General features: G+C 36.0%; 1 protein-coding gene across 4 annotated transcripts in view; it reads right to left on the bottom strand.

The window, feature by feature from the left end:
* Positions 1 to 21954, bottom strand: part of NUBPL (nucleotide binding protein like) — a 207516-nt gene that overhangs the window by 5440 nt on the left and 180122 nt on the right. For all 4 annotated transcript variants that reach the window (XM_032341486.1, XM_032341488.1, XM_032341484.1 and 1 more), the window contains 2 exons: positions 6712 to 6832; positions 3380 to 3462 (listed from right to left, as the gene is read on the bottom strand). In XM_032341486.1, coding sequence (XP_032197377.1) covers positions 3380 to 3462; positions 6712 to 6832 — 204 coding nt within the window. The remainder of the gene's footprint in view (positions 1 to 3379; positions 3463 to 6711; positions 6833 to 21954) is intronic.

Below are 21954 nucleotides of genomic sequence, written 5' to 3'. Positions count from 1 at the left end.
CTTTACTAATTAATAATTTTACTTGTAGGTCAACCCCTAAAAGCAAACAATAAAAAGTGTTCATCTAAGAGGTCAATGATTAACAATTTTATTTGTTCAGTCCCATTAACTTTCACAGAAGTTTATCATGTTGAAAAGTATAAACTTTATTCTTTAAATGAAGACATGTAAGTAGAATCGATATTAAGCTTCCACAAACAACAACAGAATTTGCTGAGAGGGCTGTGACTAGCTCCTATGAGCGTATTTCTGTTGGTGTTCATAGGGTAAAAGGGAAAGAAAAAGTTTATCAAGAGGCAAGATTCATCACAAGAGTAAACAGAAGGATCCTATGATACGGACAGGAGGCGAACCGAAAGCTAGTCTAAATGTACATCACAGACACCGAACTAATCCTGCAGTTTATTAGGAAGTGAAGTACTGCATTCATAAGAGAATACATAGAGTACGCTGTTAAAACTGAGGGGAAATAGCCTCTAGCACTATCTTGGACAGTTCTTTATTGTAAATGAACCTTTGCTTGTTCACCTGAAAAATGGAAATTATTATACATATCTCACAAATGTGTTAAGAGAATCAAATAAAATAATGTATTTACTGCACCCAAGTATTGTACTACCTTTTAAAACAAATTAAAGAAATCAAACCTAAGACCTGGGAGGTGATATAATGGAAAGACGCCAATGTTTGCAAGGAAAACCCTTGTCTATTAATCACATTTTACCATTTATCTGTTCTATAACCTTGGGAAAATTATTTAAATTCCCTGTACCTCAGTTTCCTCATGTGTAAAATGGGGACTATTTATACATTGCATTAAATTGTTGTGAGCATAAAATTATGTAAGTAAAATGTCTGACAGCATCTGGTACACTGTAATTGCTATTATTATTAGGAGGATGATTACTAATAATGAATGTCTGCAATCTAAGAGTAGGAAGTAATAATTTCCATTGAAACAGAATAAACTTTTTTTTTTTCTTTTCATGGCCATGCCTAAGTCTTAAAATTGCTCAGAAGTTTTAATATTTAAGGTTGACAATGTGGAACACGAAATTCTCACTACTCTTGCCAAGACCTCACCAAATCAAACCTAGCACAAGCTACAAAGGGTTAGGCTGTCCTCATTCTCATAAATGTCAGTGAGCAACAGTAAAATAGTAGGTCTAATGTTTATGCAAATATAAATGAGATTTAAAAAACTTAACTCCAAAAAACTACACAGACACTACTGTTTAGAGTTTTAAATCACATTATCTTTTGATGGTTGCTTTATGTTTTCTCTTTTATTACATTCCTTTTACTTCTTTTCAGAAATCTCAAAGAAAAAAGTAATAATGGATAGGTGGAGAAAATACTTAAAAATCTAAACTCGTAATTGATATAATTTAGTAAGTAATTATTCTATAAGAAATCACCACAGAATGTCTTTAGTCTATTCTTTGGAGGCATTTAAAAGTATGTAATTAGGGGGGCGTCTGGGTGGCCCAGTGCGTTAAAGCCTCTGCGTTAGGCTCAGGTCATGATCCCAGGTTTCTGGGATCAAGCCCTGCATCAAGCCGACCAGGGAGCCTGCTTCCCTTCCTCTCTCTGCCTGCCTCTCTGCCTACTTGTGATTTCTGCCTGTCTGTGAAATAAATAAATAAAATCTTAAAAAAAAAAAAAAAAGAAGTATGTCATTAGAGGCTCTTGGGTGGCTGAGTGGGTTAAGCCTCTGCCTTCGGCTTGGGTCATGACCTTGGGGTCCTGGGATCAAGCCCCCCATCGGGTTCTCTGCTCGGCGGGGAGCCCGCTTTCCCCCCTCTCTGTGCCTGCCTCTTTGCCTACTTGTGATCTCTCTCTGTCAAATAAATAAAATATATATTTTTTAAAGTATGTAATTAAAACACACTCGAATTTCATACAACTTTCATCCACTACATAAAGTACACCTATGGTAGCTGGGTTGCCAGACTAATTATGAGAATAACAAAGGGTTACAGTTTTTGCTTATCTGGGAGATTTCTAAGAAAAGACTGAAAAGGAAATTTAACATTTACTACCTGTAAGTCAGAGAAAAGAAACACAATGATAAGTGCTACACATTATACTCTTCCTCAGAGATCATATCCCCAGCAACTTAATCACCTACACCATAACTGTGGACTTTGAAGAAAGGGAAAAGACCTTGGGCCCCTGAAAGAAAGAATTCTAAATGAAGGTACTTTACTTATCCAAGATTGGTGTTCATAGGGTAACCATCATTTTTACCCTTACTTTATTTTTAGCTTTAACCAACCTCAGCTCTTTTATTTTCCAGTTCACACAAGATTTGAGAAGGGAAGGAAGGAATGAAAGTAGTAGTAGTTACGGATAGCCAAAATAATAGTACTATAAAGGTAAACCCATGAGCTAAGGAAAAACAAAAAGGAATAACAGTAAGAAGGCTGACTGGGGCTTTTCAGCAAAGAAGCACAAAAACTACATCAAAGCTGATGCATCTAGATGATAGCTGAGCTTCTAGCTTATATAGCAAGTGTTACTTAGGACAGAAGAAATACATATAATTAATTTTATTCCTATCTAAAAAAGAGAGTAAAATAAAAGATTTTATTCTTAAAGTCATAAAGCTTCAGCAGTCTTGAAAATCTATCAACTATATCTCCAATGACGTTGGCTCATGAAACACAACCAGTTTTGACCTTACCTCCTCAATCATATTTATTAAAATATATGTAGTGAAAATTCCATCTCTAATGCATAAAACAACTTCCTTATATCCAACTTAACACTTTCTTTTCTTTCTTTCTTTTTTTTTTTTTTAAGGTTTATTTACTTTAGAAAAACAGCATGAGCGGGAGAGGCAGAGGAAAAGGGAGAGAAAATTTCAAGCAGACCATGCACTGAGTGTGGAGCCTGATATGAGGCTCTATCTCACGACCCCGAGATCATGACCTGAGTTGAAGCCAACTGGGATGCTCAATCAACTGCCTCATCCAGGTGCCCCCAACTCAATACTTTCTTACATCAGTTTTACTTCTCCTAACAATCAGATGAACGTCTAATACTGAAATATGGTAATCTTGGGTATTTAGATACTGCTAGCCAGAAAAATAAGAATTTGATAAACACTCATTATTTGTGTTCTTCATGAGAAAACTGGCTAGGTGATAGGCCTTTGCAGGTAAACTTGTTCAGATAATAATTCAGAGCAAGCACTGATATACTTATGATATAAAATAGTTATTTAAAGATGCTTTAAATAAATTAACTTATCTTTGTTTAAAAATGCATTGCAAATAAACTGGATATTCCCGATTTTCTTTGTAAATATCAGAAAGTATATATATATCCTGTAAAAAAAAAACCACTAAAATACATATATAAAAACATCACTTACCTCATCACTTTCAGGCTGTGAAAACACAATCGGCTGGCCTGTATCTGAAGTTTCCCTTATATTAAGATGTAAGGGAATGTCTCCTAAAAGAGCCCACCAGACATCCATTAATACTACAAAAGTTTACATAGGCATTTGGAATTTCACCATTTGAACTTCAGAAAAAAAACACAAAAAAACAAGTTTAAATTAAATTCATTCAAGTCAACTTGAACTATGACTATCTTTAAGTTGCTAAATCTCTGAAAAAGGAATTTCAAATGAAAATTAGGGCCAACGTATTTCATTGGAGGGTAGTTCGAGGATTGTGTTATGTATATATGAAAGCTATATGGCAGCTGATCAAGGGATAAGGTCTCTGATTTATTCTTTGCTGGAGGTCTTCCAGCAAGAAATGGCTTGGAAGACATTTGTAGAAGTATTTCTCTCGGTAATATCTGATATAGACACATCATACCAAGCAATAAGAGGAAATGAGACAAAAAGATGGGGAGACAAATTCATCAAAAAAAAAGTGTAACAAAATTATCTTCCTGATATTGGCAGATGAGTGAGCTAAGAGAACTGCTGAAAAGTAAGGCAGATCTGTTATCTCCACTACCTTTCTCTTTATCTGATGGAACTATTTTTCTTTTATCATGTATCGATCTTTATAGCATTACATAAAACTTGTGAACCAGATGAGATCTCAGGAAGTATTTAAGAACCTCCTTTATACACACTTGAGGTTGAAAAGGTGGTGTGTCTTTCCTGTGTTACTATTAGGTGGTAGAATTTAGGGGAAAAATGCTCTGATCCATCATACAATTGACTCTACCACCCCTTTACAAATGAAGCCTTACAAAAGATTTAGACTTAAAATGCAGTAAATGGAGTCATAAGTAGAAAAGTTGACTTGTCATGATACTAAGCATTCCTAGAACCACTCCAAATCCATGCAAGCATTACTGAAACATACATGTGTGTTTATATAAGTAAGTCAGCAGCACCAGGCCAGGCTAGATAAATAAAGCAGAAGTATATGCTACAAAATTAAAAATCTATTACAAGTTATATTATAAAGTACATAGAGTAACATAATTCATTCTTCTCTTGTCAGCAAATTATTTTGTCTTAATCAATTCTTTAAATCTTTCCTAAATGTCAATAGCCAATGACAAAATACCTGAATATTTCTGTAGTCACTTAAAGATTAGCTTTTCAGTAAATCTGATGTCTATTCTATATATCAATTTAAGAGTGCAAGAAACTGTCACCGGGATACGGGAAAATATGTTAAAGAAAATTCTTAGAAACCCATAAAGCTTTTTCCTTGATTTATGCCATCATACTAAGGAATCCTGAATGGTTCCAGTTCTACCACAATCATGGAAGGGAAAAAAAGCAAAACTGTTTTCTTTATATATAGTCACCTCTCAATATAGTTTCTGCCTTCTAGAGACTCATAATCCTATCTATAAGCAAAGAAGAATTGATGAAGAAAGACGAAAACCTTTTTAGAAAACAGGTGGCACACCATAGTGAGACTGGTAATGGGCTAACAGCTATTTAACAGAGAGGGACAAAAAGGAATAAAGATATGTAGAGTGAGTAAAGTGCAGCCTGGCCTTTAAATTATCTTTGAGGGGCTAGGTCTGAAGGAAGCAAGGGCATATTTCAGAGACATAATGACTATGCATAATCTGTCCTTGTAGGTAATACCGAGAAAGTTCTGACAGCCATTTTACCAAATAATTTTTTAAATATAGCCCAGTGGATTTAAGTAAATTAAAAGGCAGCCAGGGAGACAGTAAAGGACATATAAGGGTTCCTGGGGAATTCAACCAGCCATAAGGCCATAACTGGAAGAGCTCTTACCCTGACTTCAGTTCCTCCTTCCTGCCTCCAGCCTCTTTGTTATTGGAGCCCCTGCTCCAGATCATGGGAGGTCTCACTGAGCCCCATGACTGCATTAAAAGGAAGAGATGTGCCCTGTATTGGAACACTGAATTATTTTTCCCAGAACACTATTAGATACAACAACCTATAAGCACTATCTGTTTTTTGTGATCAGTATTCAGTGTTTCTGACACATTTTTAGGGTAACTAAACATTTGTGAGCTGTTGATTAAAATGGAACTTCCATATGTGAAATTGTTTCTCTATGAGATATATTTCAAATTCAAAATAAGTGATTTACGATATCATACCACCCATTTATAAATCAGGGAATTATAATATTGTCAGTAAAATTCAATAATGCCATTATAATTACACATTTACTTTATTACATAAGTGAATGTCAATCTGTTGTTATTATGCAGATTTGGGAAATTGAACTTTCTAGGTGAGTTAAATAAAAAACAGTTGCAGAATATAATTAGTGGCTATAATTATAGCAATGTATCAAAATATATCATTAGTATTCACCTGGTACTGTGGTGGCTGCTACAGTACAAATGCATAATAACAATAACACATTTAACATCAACTTTTAGAAATTTAATTATAATCAAGAATGTTTTGAAATTCCCTGATCTCTAAGGGATCTTAATTGTTAACTACCTAAAACTAATAATTCACTCTCTTCCTCCCTTATTCAGCATCTAACATCTGCCTTTGCCCAGAACAGAAACTCATTCAAAAGGAAAATATCAACACGTTTCCTAAAACGTCCATTAAGTTGCCTGTGGATTTTTAAATTATGTTTTACTTAAAATCTGTGTTTTGCTCACTTAACACCTGATTTTACTTCTTACAACACTAATTAATCCCTCAATTCAGTAACATGAACAGTTCATATAATGTGTATTTCAGGTGCCATATCTTTTGGAACAAAAACATATAAAGAGATTACAGAAAACAGAAGACATTATCTTTCTAGAACAAAAGGAGTGACAAGTTCAGAACTTCTCAGACAGGCATTTTTTCATATACACCAAGAACTGAAACTTAGAAAGGTTGCTACAACATATTAACCAGGTGTTTTCATATACCTCTTTATACTGAAAGATGTGTCCCCTTAGCAAACAACCAATGACCATTATTTAAAATAAGGACTTCAATTACAGTACTCAAACCATGAAACTCTTCTCGAATTCAAAATACAGGCAGTTTTTACCTACAGCAAAAGTTATAATTGGCAGAACAAACCTCCTCTTCAAAAAGCCTTCTACTAATGAAGTATTATAAAAAGCAAAGGAAGGTTAACACATACAACTCCCAATACTATCTTAATTTAAAGCACAAAACTGAAGACAATTCATCGTTTTCTGAGCCATTCTTCATCACCATGCTTTATCCCCACCTTCCTTTCTGCCATTTCCTTTGCAAGGAATATCCTGTGGTCTTACCTAGAACATCAAGATCAAGAGTCCGTGCTAGTCTTCTTGCACCATCAGCACCAAAAATATGAGTTCTCTGTTTACATTTTGGACACTGGAAAACACTCATATTTTGGACAAGGCCCAGGATCTAGAATAACAAAAACCACTGAAATTAAAACAAAATTAAACCAAATTTTTTTCTATTTTATTTCTTTTCAGTGTTCCAAAATTCATTGTTTATGCACCACACCCAGTGCTCCATGCAATATGTACCCTCCTGAATACCCACCACCAGGCTCACCCAACTCCCCACCCCCTCCTCTCCAAAACCCTCAGTTTGTTTCTCAGAGTCCACAGTCTCTCATGGTTTGTCTCCCCCTCCTATTTCCCCCATCTCACTTCTCCTTTAATCCATTATTTCAACAAGTTTTTACTGAGTGCCTACTGGGTTCTAGTGATACAGTCATAAATAAGTTACGGTCTCTGCTTTAAAGAGAACTCACAAACTAGTGGGAGAGCAAGACATATGTAATTAACTTTAGTAATGTGATAACTGCTAAAGATAATGAAATGACAGGGATAAGAAGAATTCTGTCTGGGAAGAACAAGAGGTATCTCTGAGCTGCCCATATTACCCAGAATTGTTTCACTGGGTTGAGGGTGAGAGGGTTGAGGCAGGAATTCTAGGCAGAAAGTGGAACACAAGTCAAGACAGTGAAATATAACTGCACATGGCTTATTTGGGCTGCACGCTCTTGGGGGGCAAAGGCAGAAGCTGGCTTGATAAGGGAGGTCAGGGTCCAATGGCAAGGTGCTAAATGCCACTCATGATTTTCTTCTTGTGACAACAGAAAACCACAAAAGATTTTTAAAGTTGAAAAGATGGTCCAGAAAAAAAAAAAAAAAAAAAAGAAAAGATGGTCCAGGAAAGGTTTTTCAAGTTGAAAAGATGGTCCTAAGAGGTAGTATTACACAATCAGATCTGTATTTCAGAAACTTAGCTCTGATAACGATACAGAAAAAATAAGCAGAAAGACGCAGGGAGAAAAAAAATGGAAAAGAGGCTATTGTGAATGAAGTCTCATGATAAATGACAGCTAACAAATACTGAGTGCTTATTATACACCAGGCACGGGGTAAGTGTTTTAGGTGAACTATCTTATTTACTCCTATCAGAAACTTTATGAGATGGGTATTTTGTCACCCTCATTCCATTGCTGAGAAAAAGAACACAGCTAGCAAAACACTAAAATTCAACTCTTATCAGAATGCTATCATTTGAAACAAAAATTTAAAGTCTTATAGAAAGTATCCATCTCTGAGTTTCATTAGCTTCTGGAACAAAATAGATACTTTATAAACATGTGCTGAATAAATAGGCTCTGCAAATATAATCCTTATTCATGTTTCTTTTAATCCCATTTTCTTATTAATGAAAAGCAGTGAGTCTCTTCTAGAATAAAAATAAGGAACACAATTATCAAAGGCTTAGAGACAACATGTCTCTATCATCTTATCAACTCCACCAAAAAGATCATCATTATAGGAGATTTCTGTTAGAACATTTGCATTTTAAATGAAGAATAGCACTGACAATCCACAATGAACCATACAGACAAGAAAATTTCTTATTCTTTCTGAAAAGGGAAACTGAACAGACTAAAGTTTCCCAGAACATAAGGCAAATGAAGACAAATTGTGAGGGACATAAATTTGTAGCTAAGCATTTTCCATGCATCTAATATATCTTTTGCTGATGCAAAGTATTATAAAAAATAAATCATATTGTACTTTGGTAATTCAATACCATCTCCAAAAAGCCAGCAGAAAACATAGCTAACGATCACAACCCCTTATTTGTTTACTCAGTATGTCTATATCATACACCCATTGCTTGGGCAGTTTTACTGCCATTTATGTTAAATGTGATATACTCCCCTCACTGTACAGCTTTCAACTTAAACATAAAAATATCACTCAAGAAATGGGAAAAGGGAAAACACTTAAATATTGTGAAAATGTAGGTGAGGGTATATTCTAATCCAAAGAGAATAGGAAAAGCATCTCTACTCCAGAATCTCTTGGACTCCCCAAGACATAGGAGGGTTTGGGGCAAGACTGTATTTTCAACTTACATGATTAACTTATTATCAATATCTTATTATTGTTCTCCATGGCCTATATAAATGTCTCAGTCATGTTCTCTATACAGACTACAAAATGTCACAAACATAAAACCATAAGCAAACTCAATATTTAATAAGCTCCTATTACATGCCAGTAACTGAGCTAAACAAAAGGAGTAGCATACAGAGGTAAGCAAAACAGACTTGATTCTTGCCCTCCTGGAGCTTGCACACTAATTAGAGAAGCAGACTGAACAATTATTAGTTCAAAAATCTACTTTGAAGATGGAAGAGCTTCTCTGGAAGCAAAGCACAGAGGATTATGAGAGCGCAGAACAGAGAAAACCGTATCTATCCTAAGAGTCACAGAGGAGTTCCTTCAGGAAATATGTAACCTAAAAGTTAAAGAAAAAGCAGGTAAAAATTAGGAGAAAAGGAGGGAAACTCTCAAGGAAGAAGTAGGGGTACAAGTCTCCTTCAAGGAACTGAAAGACCAGCATGGCTGAGTTATGGTGTGAGCAGTGTGAAATTTTTCCAGCAGGACAAAAAGCACTAAACATAAATTAAAAAATTATTTTGTTAAACTGACTACATTAAAATTAGTAACTTAGTTGGAAGACACGATTTAGACAGTGAAAAGACAAGCTATAAAGCAGGAGATGGGATTTATAATACACATCCATGACAAAGGGCTTTTATCTGGAATATATAAAGAACTCTACCAGCCAATAAGAGAACATCAGAAATTTTTAAAAAATGGGCAAGACTTAAGAGGCACTCCTTAAAGACAAATAAACTTGAAAATAAAGTTTTCAAACTTCACTAATCATCAGAGAAATGCAAATTAAAACCACAATGAGATGCCACGCATTCATTCTTAAGACCTGATTAGAACAGTGGAATGTCTATAAGACAGCAACAACTTCAAATACCAAATCATGGTGAGGACACAGAGCAAGTAAAATTCATAGTTTCAGCCGAATGCAAACTGGTACAACGATTTTAAACTGGTAAAACCATTTAGGAAAATGAAAACTTATTTCAATTCAATTTAATTAATATATACTGTATTATTAGTTTCAGAAGCAGAATTTAGTGATTCATCAGTTATAACACTCAGTCCTCATTACTTCAAGTGCCCTCCTTAATATCACCCAGCTACCCCAACCCCCTCCCTTCTCCCCTCCAGCAAATCTTAGCTTGTTTCCTGCAGTTAAGAATCTCTTACGGTTTGTCTCCCCCTGATTTTGTCGTTTTATTATTTTTAACTCTCTTCCCTATGATCCTCTGTTTTGTTTCTTAAATTCCACATGAATGAGATCATATGATAACTGTGTTTCTCTGACTGACTTATTTTGTTTAGCATAATACCCTCTAGTTCCATCCACATTGTTGCAAATCACATCGATTTTATTTTCTCAAGTATGGTGAGCAGATAGTGGTATCTCATTGTGCTGGACTGTTCAAATCATTAATCCGTTTATACTGGGAATTGTATTTCCTAGAGACTTTCTTCCTTTATAGCTCCTCGTTAAAGTTCCCTAAAAGTAAAATGACACAAGTTTTAGGAGGTAGAAGTGAAGCCATAGGCATTACACTCTATAGTTTCCTTTGGTTAGAGGTGGGGAAAAAAATTTGCAGGACTGCAGGTATATTCCAGTTGGTCCTCTTTCTTCCTGACATTGGGCCCATCCTCTGTCCTGAGGTTTTAATTTGCATTGCCATAATTATTAAAGAAGTTGAGCATATTTTTACATGTTTATTGATCATTTGTATATTCTCCTCTGTAAAGTGTTCAGTTCTCTTGTCTATTTTTTCCATTGATTATATAGGTCTTCTTATTGAATTATAAGAACTCCTAGTTTTTCAATAGAATTCCTTTGTTGATAGGTTCTCAACTTTGATATTGATTACACTAGTATATTATTAAAATTAAGGTCATCTAGGTTTTTCCCTACATTTTAAAACATGGGTACTAAAATTTTTTACATCACATTTGTGACTTGCATTACATTTCTATTGGAAAGCACTGTTGCAGACAACTAAAGAGTGACCATAGAACCGATTTTGGTAGTTCCCCTTAATTTTATGTTGTTTCAAGGTCCTAAAGATGCACAAAAACATTTATGAGGATCAGTGATTTATGAGTACTTTTAAAAATTGAAGGAACATGAAACCTTTACCTTCAAGACTATATAGGAAAGACAAACTGTCAAGTTTCTTTGCTTTTAGTTGAAATTACATCAACTGAGTGTGATAACACACACATATTTATCTGATTAATTAGAAAAAGAGAACAAATTACTTATTAAAATATGCAGAGTATGTGGTAGACAACTTTTTGAAACCACAGGGTTAGCTGGAAGAAAATTCAGAAAAGAATCTCGAGTATTAAAAAGATTAGAAAACACTATGCTAGTTTTTAAGAGTAGAGTTCTATAATCAATGAGTTTTGAACAGGAGCAGTTAATAAAATAAGAAAGAACATTAGAATATCCATATGACAATTTTATTCAAAAAAATTCTTTTAAACAGGAAAGCGTTCATGTCCATACCATTCTCTACTGTCCTCCCGGCCACAGCTTTATACTGTATGAATACTTTATGTGTTCTTAAGCTGTTTATTATAGAGCTATTACGTATATCTTTCATAGTAGAAACATTAGAAAGCAGATGCTTTGCTAGAGCTTAATTTACATAATACCATTGAGATGCAGCTGTAAGCATGCTCAATCATTTTTTAAAATGTCTCATCAAAATATAAGATCCTTTTTTTGTGTCAACTAGACTCAAACAGAAAAAAATTTTGGAGGAAAAAAATGTATAAGATCCTTATCTCTTTTTCTTCTGCTATTTGTATACTGAAAGTAAATGCTACATGCCAGCTTAACATCAGCCACCACAAACCTTTTATGTGTTATTTTTATGTTACTCCAATCCATCGTTGCCTCAGAAGGGTACTTCTTTTATTAACTTTTAAAAAATTGACTCTCTTGAAATATCAATGTTGCTCTGAAATATTGGATTTTTGTGTCCAACTGAATTAAGCAAACTCAAAAGGCCCCAATTTTAATTTCTTCTTGGTATTTTAAATTCAGATTCAGGTAAGTAACAAGTAAGATTTTCAGGCTACTATTTAATCCAATTTCTCAAGGTTACAATCAGGTTAAATTCTTGCTGGTTGGAAATTGTCACAAGGATTAAAAACTATGATTTAAGAAAAAATGAGGAGAAATTGATTGTTAAATAGAGAATGAATAACAATAACTGAAATATATTAGATTCTTAAGTGCTATTCAGTTCACCATTAGCATTGAACCAGTTTTTATTATATTTCCTGAAACAAGCGTACAAATATAATTTTTTTAGAGACTTATTTTCATTTACTTTAGAGAGAGATAGTTTGAGTGAGCATAGCGGAGAGGAGCAGAGAGAGAGGGAGAGAGAAGTCCCAAGGAGACTCTGCACTTGGAAGTCTGCAGCGGGGCTCCATTCCGTGACCCTGAGATCACCACCTAAGCCGAAATCAAGGTTGGATGCTTAACTGTCTTGGTCACCCAGGTGCTCCCAAATATTATAATTTTTTAAAAATGAGATGGGTGGCTTGTTTTCTCTTTCAGAAGAAGTAGTATGGCATGGAAAGAACAATAAGTGGGGAAACCTTACATTCATGTTCCTTTCAGGAACCAATTAAATAGTTGTGGGTCCTTGAGATACAATTCAATTTCTTTATATCCTGAATCCCAAAATGAGGGTTTACAACAAATGATGATCTCTATAATAATGACTCCTAAAATCTAACACTAGAACAATAACATTCAGAGCCACCCTTATAATACCATATATACATATGGTATTATTTTGATATATTTTGATATAATTTGATATACATATGTATAATCTCATTGAATTGCCAAAAGGACCAATGAAATGGATCACAAAACATTGAATGTATATTATTTGCTCTAGATCACACAGTTAATAAATAACATAGCCAAAATTCAAACCAGCTGAGTCATTGGTTTGTATGTGGAAGTCACCAAGAAAGACAAGTAAATGGACTCCAGGATTTTGTCCTTAGAACTACGTTGTCTGAAACAATGATGAGTCAATACAGTTTAGTAGGGCAATTTAGCACAGTAATTAAGAGCACAGTTATAAAGGAAGGACTAATTTGAACCCTCTTCATACTAACTACTACAATCTAGGAGGCTTTAGACTTCACTTCCTTTTCCTGGCCATGGAACTCCCCTTACCTAAAACACATTCATTATACCTCTCTTGACTATCAAAACCTATGGCCCCTTAACTCCTCCCCATTTTTCAATCCACCCATTTCCTGTCTCACTTGCCCATCTAGACAGTCAGAACCTAATGGTAAGCAAATTTATACTAAAATCTATCTATCTATCTATTAAAATCTATACTTTGTTTCCAGGTCAACTATAGCAGACAGGTAGCTGTTGACCTAAGTCCATGGTCTCATCTTGCTTGGCACAGATCTAACCTACATTTCTTGGGCTCCTCGAGAACAGTGACAAGTGACCACATGACTGAGTTTTAGTGATACATGTACACACACATATGTATGTCTGGTCCATAAAAATTTCCATAAGCATGCCTCTATGCTATCTTTCCCTTCTGGCTGGTTCAAATGAGAATAGCCCCAAAGGTGGGCTTAGAACTCATTTTGAACATGGCAGAGGCTATAGTGGCCTAAATAACTTCCTGGAAGAAGACCACTCTGATCACCTGTTCATCTCTGAGTACTGTCCCATGAGTAAGAAATAAACTGCTATTGTATTTGCATCATTATATATTTTGAGGTTTATTTGTGACAGTAATGAACTGTATTAAATAATGTAAATTTTATTTTAAAAATTTTTTAAATAATGCAAATTTTAAATAATTTTGACTCTATATAACTTTAGCAATTTAATCTGTATGAAGAGAATGGTTTAGGCTCAAGTGAAGTACTCATGGAATAAGGAAATCTCAAAGACACTATTCATCTAAATTTTTAACAATTTCTTATTAAAATTCTTATTAGCAAAAAAGGAACTAGTCAAAATATGTAGGCCAAATGCAAAAATATCTATGAATTACAAATTTATCTGATTCATGATAACATTCTAAAAGTAATTATGATAAACAACATTAGTTACATTGACATTGGTTGGTCAGCCTGTGCCAAACACTGTGCTAAGCCCTTTGTGGGCATTATCTCATTTATTTCTCCCCTCCAACTTCTGAAGGAAACAGTACTATAATTCCTGCATTATGAATTAAATAACCTGAGTAGGTCCTACAGCTACAAAGTGAAAGAGCTAGGATTCAAACTATAGCATTCAGACTCCTGAGCTCATTCTCTTTACCACTATGTAAAAATGTCTCTGTAAGTAGCACCCTATTGCTTAAAAAATAATTATAAAATTTCTAAAGCAATTTAATTTGCAACCATAAAAGAGGTCATACATATATTAAAGAATATACCTCTCCCAGTGCTAAGAAAAAAATCAATCTGTGTAAAAGAGGCTACAAATATACAGATTAATAAATCTGTTTTTGTGAGGAGAAGGGATGGTCACATATATCATGTGATCTGAATAGTACTAAAAAGGCCAACACCAAATCATTTTCTTTACTAGTCTCTTCCTTGCCAAACAGTTTTAAATCACAACCTTCATAGAGAATAAGGGCAGGGATCTGTGACTGAGAATCTAGCCTCTTATTTCTACCTCACCATCATCCTGAGCAAAAAACTAGCTCCTGGTAGATTTATTAATGGCAGCCTAACTCTCAAAATCTCTTAGATTTCTGCCATTTTTTTTTCTAACCACCCCACCCTATGTAATCAATTGCCAAGCTGTCAATTCTTCTTTCACAATGCCAACTACATTTATTCCCCTTTCCATCTTCAATGCTGTTATTCTAGATCAGACTCTTCCTCCCATCACCTACACCAGTGTTTTTCCAAATTATTAAAACTGTAGGCAGAGGGAGAGGAGCCCAAGCAGCCTCCCTGCTAAGTGCGGAGGGAGCTCAGTCTCAGGACCTTTGAGATCAGAATCTGAGCAGATACCAAGAGTGGGCAGGCATCCCTGTATTGATCAAATATGAGACTGAGGTGAATAGGCCATCAATCTGTTTGAAAGCATATAAATCATCCTTCTCTGAGCTTTAAAGAGGCCATATCCATAGCAGAGTCCAGGGAGCACCATAACATGTGTGTGGGAGTGTGTAAGAGATAGAAGAGAAGAAGAGCAGCAATTCTAGAAACAGAAAATTGACCACTTTCTGAAAGAGCTCTACAAAAAGCATTCAGGGAACAAAGGATCTGGCCAGCAGATTACTTAGACTGGCCCCTGGCAAGGACAGTGCAATTCTGCCTCAGGCAAAGGCATTTGAGAATCACAGCAACAGGCCCCTCCCCCAGAAGATCAGCAAGAACATCCAGCCAAGACCAAGCTCACCAATCAAGGAGAATAGCAGAATTCCAGAGGAGGGGAAAGCAAAGCATGGAATTCATGATTCTTTAGTCTTGCAAAGTTAATTAAATTTTTAAAACTTTTTTTCATATTCTTTCAAATCTTTTTCATATTTCTTTCATATTCATATTTTTCATATTCATTTTAACTTTTACTCTTTCCTATTTTAACGTTTTTTTAACTAGTTTATCTTAACAATACCCTTCTTAAAAAAATCTTTTTGAGGGGCGCCTGGGTGGCTCAGTGGGTTAAGCCTCTGCCTTCAGCCCAGGTCATGTTCTCAGGGTCCTGGGATCGAGCCCCACATCGGGCTCTCTTCTCACGGAGGAGCCTGCTTTCCCCTCCTCTCTGCCCGCCTCTCTGCCTACTTGTGATCTCTCTCTCTCAAATAAATAAATAAAATACTTTTTAAAAATAAATCTTTTTGAACCTTCATTATTTTTTTTTTTTTAAAGATTTTATTTATTTATTTGACAGACAGAGATGACAAGTAGGCAGAGAGGCAGAGAGAGAGAGGAGGAAGCAGGCTCCCCGCTGAGCAGAGAGCCCGATGCGGGACTCGATCCCGGGACCCCGAGATCATGACCTGAGCCGAAGGCAGCGGCTTAACCCACTGAGCCACCCAGGCGCCCCTTGAACCTTCATTATTATAGTCATATTTTATCCTTCATTGTACCTACCTTTATTTTTTGTATACATATAGGGTGTTTTGTTCTGAAAAATTTTGGAATACAACTTCTAATAGATCAAAATATACCCTAAATCTAGCACAGGGCTTTGTTCTAGTCTCCAGCTTGAGCAAATTCTCTCCACTTTCTTTGTCTTTCTTTTCCCAACCAACTTACCTTATCAACTCCTTTTTTAAATTTTTTAAAAAATTTTCATCTTTACAGGGGGGCCCGGGTGGCTCAGTGGATTAAAGCCTCTGCCTTCGGCTCAGGTCGTGATCTCGGATCCTGGGATTGAACCCCACATCAGGCTCTCTGCTCAGCGGGGAGCCTGCTTCCCTTCCTCTCTCTCTGCCTGCTTGTGATCTCTCTCTGTCATGTAAATAAATAAAAAATCTTTAAAAAAATTTTATTTATTAAAAAATTTATTTTTATTCTTTAAAAAAAATTAAAAATTTCATCTTTATAGTCATATTTCATCCTTCATTGTATTTACCCTTATTTTTGTATATATATGTTTTTCTTTCTTTAAAATCTTGGGAGGTAGTTTCTTCTAAGAGACCAAAATACACCCCAAATCAAGTGAGTGGCTCTGTTCTATTCACCAGTCTAATATATATATATATAATTTTTATTATATATATTATATATATATAATTTTTATTATATATATTATATATATATAATTTTTATTTATTTTATTTTATTTATTTTAATTAATTTATTTATTTTAATTTATTTATTGGTAATTTATTTTCTTTTAACTTCTTTTTACCCGCTTTCTTCTCCCCAACATCTGGGATCACTTCTGATTTGGTTAACGCACATTTTTCTGGGGTCTTTGCCACTCTTTTATTTTTTTATTCTCTTGTTCTTATATTCTTATCTAGATAAAATGACAAGGCAGAAAAACTCACCACACATACACAAAAAAGAATAAGAGGCAGTACCGAAAGCTAGGGACCCAATCAATAAGGACATTGGTAATATGTCAGATTTAGTGTTCAGAATGACAATTCTCAAGGTGCTAGCTGGGCTCGAAAAAGGCATGGAAGATGTTAGAAAAACCCTGTCTGGAGAAATAAAAGCCTTTCTGGAGAAAGAAAAGAACTAAAATCTAACCAAGCTAAAATCAAAAAAGCTATTAATGAGGTGTAACAAAAAATGGAGGCTCTTACTGCTAGGATAAATGAGGCAGAAGAGAGAATTAGTGATATAGAAGACAAAATTATGGAGAATAAAGAAGCTGAGCAAAAGAGAGACAAACAACTACTGGACCATGAGGGGAGAATTCGAGAGATAAGTGATATCATAAGATGAAACAATATTAGAATAATTGGGATTCCAGAAGAAGAAGAAAGAGAGAGGGGGGCAGAAGGTATATTGGAGTGAATTATTGTGGAGAATTTCTCTAATATGGCAAAGGGACCAAGCATCAAAATCCAGGAGGTGGAGAGAACCCCCTCAAAATCAGTACGAATAGGTCCACACCCTGTGATCTAATAGTAAAACTTACAAGTCTCAGTGACAAAGAGAAAATCCTGAAAGCAGCTTGGGACAAAAAGTCTGTAGCATACAATGGTAAAAATATTAGATTGGCAGCAGACTTATCCACAGAGACCTGGCAGGCCAGAAAGAACTGGCATGATATATTCAGAGAACTGAGAAAAATTTGCAGGCAAGAATACTATATCCAGGTAGGCTATCATTGAAAATAGGAGGAGACACAAAAAGCTTCCAGGACAAACAAAAACTAAAAGAAGTTGCAAACGCCAAACCAGCTCTACCCGAAATACTAAAAGGGTTCTCTAAGCAAAGAGAGAGCCTCAAAGTAGTAGACCAGAAAGGAACAGAGACAATATACAGTCACACTCACCTTACAGGCAATACAATGGCACTAAATTCATATCTCTCAATAGTTACTCTGAATGTTAATGGACTAAATGCCCCAATCAAAAGACAGAGAGTATCAGAATGGATAAAAAAAGAAAACCGGGCGCCTGGGTGGCTCAGTGGGTTAAGCCGCTGCCTTCGGCTCAGGTCATGATCTCAGAGTCCTGGGATCGAGTCCCACATCGGGCTCTCTGCTCAGCAGGGAGCCTGCTTCCTCCTCTCTCTCTCTGCCTACTTGTGATCTCTCTCTCTGTCGAATAAATAAATAAAATCTTTAAAAAAAAAAAAAAAGAAAAGAAAACCGATCAATATGCTGTCTACAAGAAACTCATTTTAGACCCAAAGACACCTCCAGATTTAAAGTGAGGAGGTGGAAAACAATTTACTATGCTAATGGACATTAAAAGAAGCTGGGGTGGCAATCCTCATATCAGATAAATTAGATTTTAAGCCAAAGATGATAATAAGAGATGAAATAGGACACTCTATCACACTCAAAGGGTGTGTCCAACAAGAAGATCTAACAATTTTAAATATCTATGCCCCTAATATGGGAGCATCCAACTATATAAACCAATTAATAACAAAATTAAAGAAACACATCGACAATAACACAATAATAGTAGGCGACTTTAACATCCCTCTCACTGAAATGGACAGATCATCCAAGCAAAAGGTCAACAAGGAAAAAAGGCCTTAAATGACACACTGGAGCAGATGGACATCACAGATATATTCAGAGCATTCCATCCCAAAGCAACAGAATACACATTCTTCTCTAGTGCACATGGAATAGTCTCCAGAATAGATCACATCCTGCATCACAAATCAGTTCTCAACTGGTACCAAAAGATTGGGATCATTCCCTGTATACTTTTAGACCACAATGCTCTGAAGCTAGAGGAATTTGGGAAGACCACAAATACATGGAGGCCAAAGAGCATTCTACTAAAGAATGAATGGGTCAACCAGGAAATTATGGAAACAAATGATGATGAAAGCACACTGTTCAAAATCTGTGGGACGCAGCAAAGGCAGTCCTGGGAGGAAAGTATACAGTGATACAAGCCTTTCTCAAGAAACAAGAAAGGTCTCAAGTACACAACCTAACCCTACACCTAAAGGAGCTGGAGAAAGAACAGCAAAGAAAGCCTAAACCCAGCAGGAGAAGAGAAATAATAAAGATCAGAGCAGAAACAAATGAAATAGAAACCAAAAAAACAATAGAACACATCAATGAAACTAGGAGCTGGTTCTTTGAAAGAATTAATGAGACTGATAAACCCCTGGTCAGACTTACCAAAAAGAAAATAGGAAGGACCCAAATAAATAAAATCATGAATGAGAGAGGACAGATCACAACCAACACCAAAGAAATACAAACAATTATAAGAACATACTATGAGCAACTGTATGCCAGCAAATTTGACTATCTGGAAGAAATGGATGCTTTCCTAGAGACACAAAAACTACCAAAACTGAACCAGGAAGAAATAGAAAATCTGAACAGACCCATAACCAGCAAGAAGCTTGAAGCAGTCACCAAAAGTTTCCCAAAACAGGGCGCCTGGGTGGCTCAGTGGGTTAAGCCACTGACTTCCGCTCAGGTCATGATCTCGGGGTCCTGGGATTGAGTCCCGCATCGGCCCTCTGCTCAGCGGGGAGCCTGCTTCCCTTCCTCTCTCTCTGCCTGCCTCTCTGCTTACTTACGAACTCTCTCTGTCGAATAAATAAATAAAATCTTTAAAAAAAAATTTCCCAAAACATCCACAAATCAACCAATGTGATACACTACATTAATAAAAGAAAGAATAAGAACCATATGATACTCTCAATAAATGCTGAAAAAGCATTTGACAAAGTACAGCATCCTTTCTATTTGTTTTTAAAGATTTTTATTTATTTATTTGACAGACAGAGATCACAAGTAAGCAGAGAGGCAGGCAGAGAGAGAGAGGGGGAAGGAGGCTCCCTGCTGAGCAGAGAGCCCGATGTGGGGCTCGATCCCAGGACTCTAGGATCATGACCTGAGCCGAAGGCAGAGGCTTTAACCCACTGAGCCACCCAGGCGCCCCACAGCATCCTTTCTTGATCAAAACTCTTCAAAGTATAGGGTACATACCTTAATATCATCAAAGCCATCTATGAAAAACCCACAGCAAATATCATTCTCAATGGAGGAAAAACAGAGCTTTTCTGCTAAGGTCAGGAACACAGCAAGGATGTCCATTATCACCATTGCTATTCAACATAGTACTAGAAGTCCTAGCCTCAGCAATCAGACAACAAAAAGAAATTAAAGGCATCCAAATCAGCAAAGAAGAAGTCAAACTATCACTCTTTGCAGATGATATGATACTTTATGTGGAAAACCCAAAAGATTCCACTCCAAATCTGCTAGAACTTGTACAGGAATTCAGTAAAGTGTCAGGATATAAAATCAATGCACAGAAATCAGTTGCATTTCTATACACCAATAACAAGACAGAAGAAAGAGAAATTTGGGAGTCAATCCCATTTACAATTGCACCCAAAACCAAGGTACCTAGGAATAAATCTAACCAAAGAGGCAAAGAAACTATACTCAGAAAACTATAAAGTACTCATAAAGAAATTGAGGAAGACACAAAGAAATGGAAAAATGTTTCATGCTCATGGATTGGAAGAACAAATATTGTGAAAATATTTATGCTACCTGAAGCAATCTATATGTTTAATGCAATCCCTATCAAAATACCATCCATTTTTTTCAAAGAAATGGAAAAAATGATCTTAAAATTTATATAGAACCAGAAAAGACCTCGAATAGCCAGAGGAATGTTGAAAAAGAAAGCCAACATTAGTGGCATCACAATTCCAGACCTCAAGCTCTATTATAAAGCTGTCATCATCAAGACAGTATGGTACTGGCACAAAAATAGACACATAGATCAATGGAACAAAATAGAGAGCCCAGAAATAGACCCTCAACTCTATGGTTAATTAATCTTCGATAAAGCAGGAAAGAATGACCAATGGAAAAAAAGACAGTCTCTTCAACAAATGGTGTTGGGAAAATTGGACAGCCACATGCACAAAAATGAAACTGGACCATTTCCTTATACCACACACAAAAATAGACTCAAAATGGATGAAGGACCTCAATGTGAGAAAGGAATCCCTCAAAATCCTTGAGGAGAACACAGACAGCAACCTCTTTGACCTCAGCCGCAGCAACATCTTCCTAGGAACATCGCCAAAAGCAAGGGAAGCAAGGGCAAAAATGAACTATTGGGATTTCATCAAGATCAACAGCTTTTGCATAGCAAAGTAAATAGTCAACAAAACCAAAACACAACTGACAGAATGGGAGAAGATATTTGAAAATGACATAGCAGATAAAAGACTAGTATCCAAAATCTACCAAGATTTATCAAGAACTTATCAAGCTCAACACCCAAAGAACAAATAATCCAATCTAGAAATGGGCAGAGGACACGAACAGACATTTCTGCAAAGAAGACATCCAGATGGCCAAAGACACATGAAAAAGTGCTCCACATCACTCAGCATCAGGGAAATACAAATCAAAACCACAATGAGATATCACCTCACACCAGTCAGAATGGCTAAAATTAACAAGTCAGGAAATGACAGATGCTGGCGAGGATGCAGAGAAAGGGGAACCCTCCTACGCTGTTGGTGGGAATGCAAGCTGGTACAACTACTCTGGAAAACAGCATGGACGTTCGTCAAAAAGTTGAAAATAGAGCTACCTTACGACCCAGCAATTGCATTACTGGGTATTTACCCTAAAGATACAAACACAGTGATCTGAAGGGGCACATGCACCCGAATGTTTACAGCAGCACTGTCCACAATAGCCAACCTATGGAAAGAACCTAGATGTCCATCAACAGATGAATGGATAAAGAAGATGTGGTATATATGTACAATGGAATACTATGCAGCCATCAAAAGAAATGAAATCTTGCCATTTGCAATGATGTGGATGGAACTAGAGGGTATTATGCTGAGCAAAATAAGTCAATCAGAGAAAGAAAATTATCACGTGATCTCCCTGATATGAAGAATTTGAGAGGCAATGTGGGGGAT

Source organism: Mustela erminea, chromosome 5 (assembly GCF_009829155.1).
Source record: "Mustela erminea isolate mMusErm1 chromosome 5, mMusErm1.Pri, whole genome shotgun sequence".
Classification (NCBI taxonomy): Eukaryota; Metazoa; Chordata; class Mammalia; order Carnivora; family Mustelidae; genus Mustela; species Mustela erminea.
Note: the sequence above shows the minus strand (reverse complement) of the source record. Positions and strands in the feature narration are given on the sequence as shown.